We start from the raw sequence: 270 nt of genomic DNA, 5'->3' as shown, positions 1-270 counted from the left end.
TGCAAATAATACACAAACTACTTACAAAAAAAATAAGGAGGAAAGAAGACAGATTAAACAAGATATTTTTTTTCCCTCACATAGGCCTACAATTATTAAAGAAAACTTTGCACTCGAGAAAACTGATATACAGAGTCCCTTTCCTCGCCTGCCTCTGCTCCTAGGAACAGTTGTGCATAAATAACTCTTCACAGACCTCCGTTCCGGACCATATCTCGTGGTTCCTCCTCTGAAAATCCCATAACAACAGTGGTAATATTAGTAGTAATT

At 37.4% G+C, this 270-nt stretch overlaps 1 protein-coding gene across 13 annotated transcripts in view; it reads right to left on the bottom strand.

The window, feature by feature from the left end:
• Positions 1-270, bottom strand: part of LOC119590797 (E3 SUMO-protein ligase EGR2-like) — a 113,995-nt gene that overhangs the window by 71,686 nt on the left and 42,039 nt on the right. For 8 of the 13 annotated variants that reach the window (XM_037939509.1, XM_037939512.1, XM_037939522.1 and 5 more), the window contains one exon: positions 197-229. The exons of the other annotated variants lie outside the window; for them this stretch is intronic. In XM_037939509.1, coding sequence (XP_037795437.1) covers positions 197-229 — 33 coding nt within the window. The remainder of the gene's footprint in view (positions 1-196; positions 230-270) is intronic. 13 annotated transcript variants of the gene reach the window in all.

The sequence above is a fragment of the Penaeus monodon genome, chromosome 27 (assembly GCF_015228065.2).
Source record: "Penaeus monodon isolate SGIC_2016 chromosome 27, NSTDA_Pmon_1, whole genome shotgun sequence".
Taxonomy (NCBI): domain Eukaryota; kingdom Metazoa; phylum Arthropoda; class Malacostraca; order Decapoda; family Penaeidae; genus Penaeus; species Penaeus monodon.
This window is presented reverse-complemented; position numbering and strand designations above follow the sequence as displayed.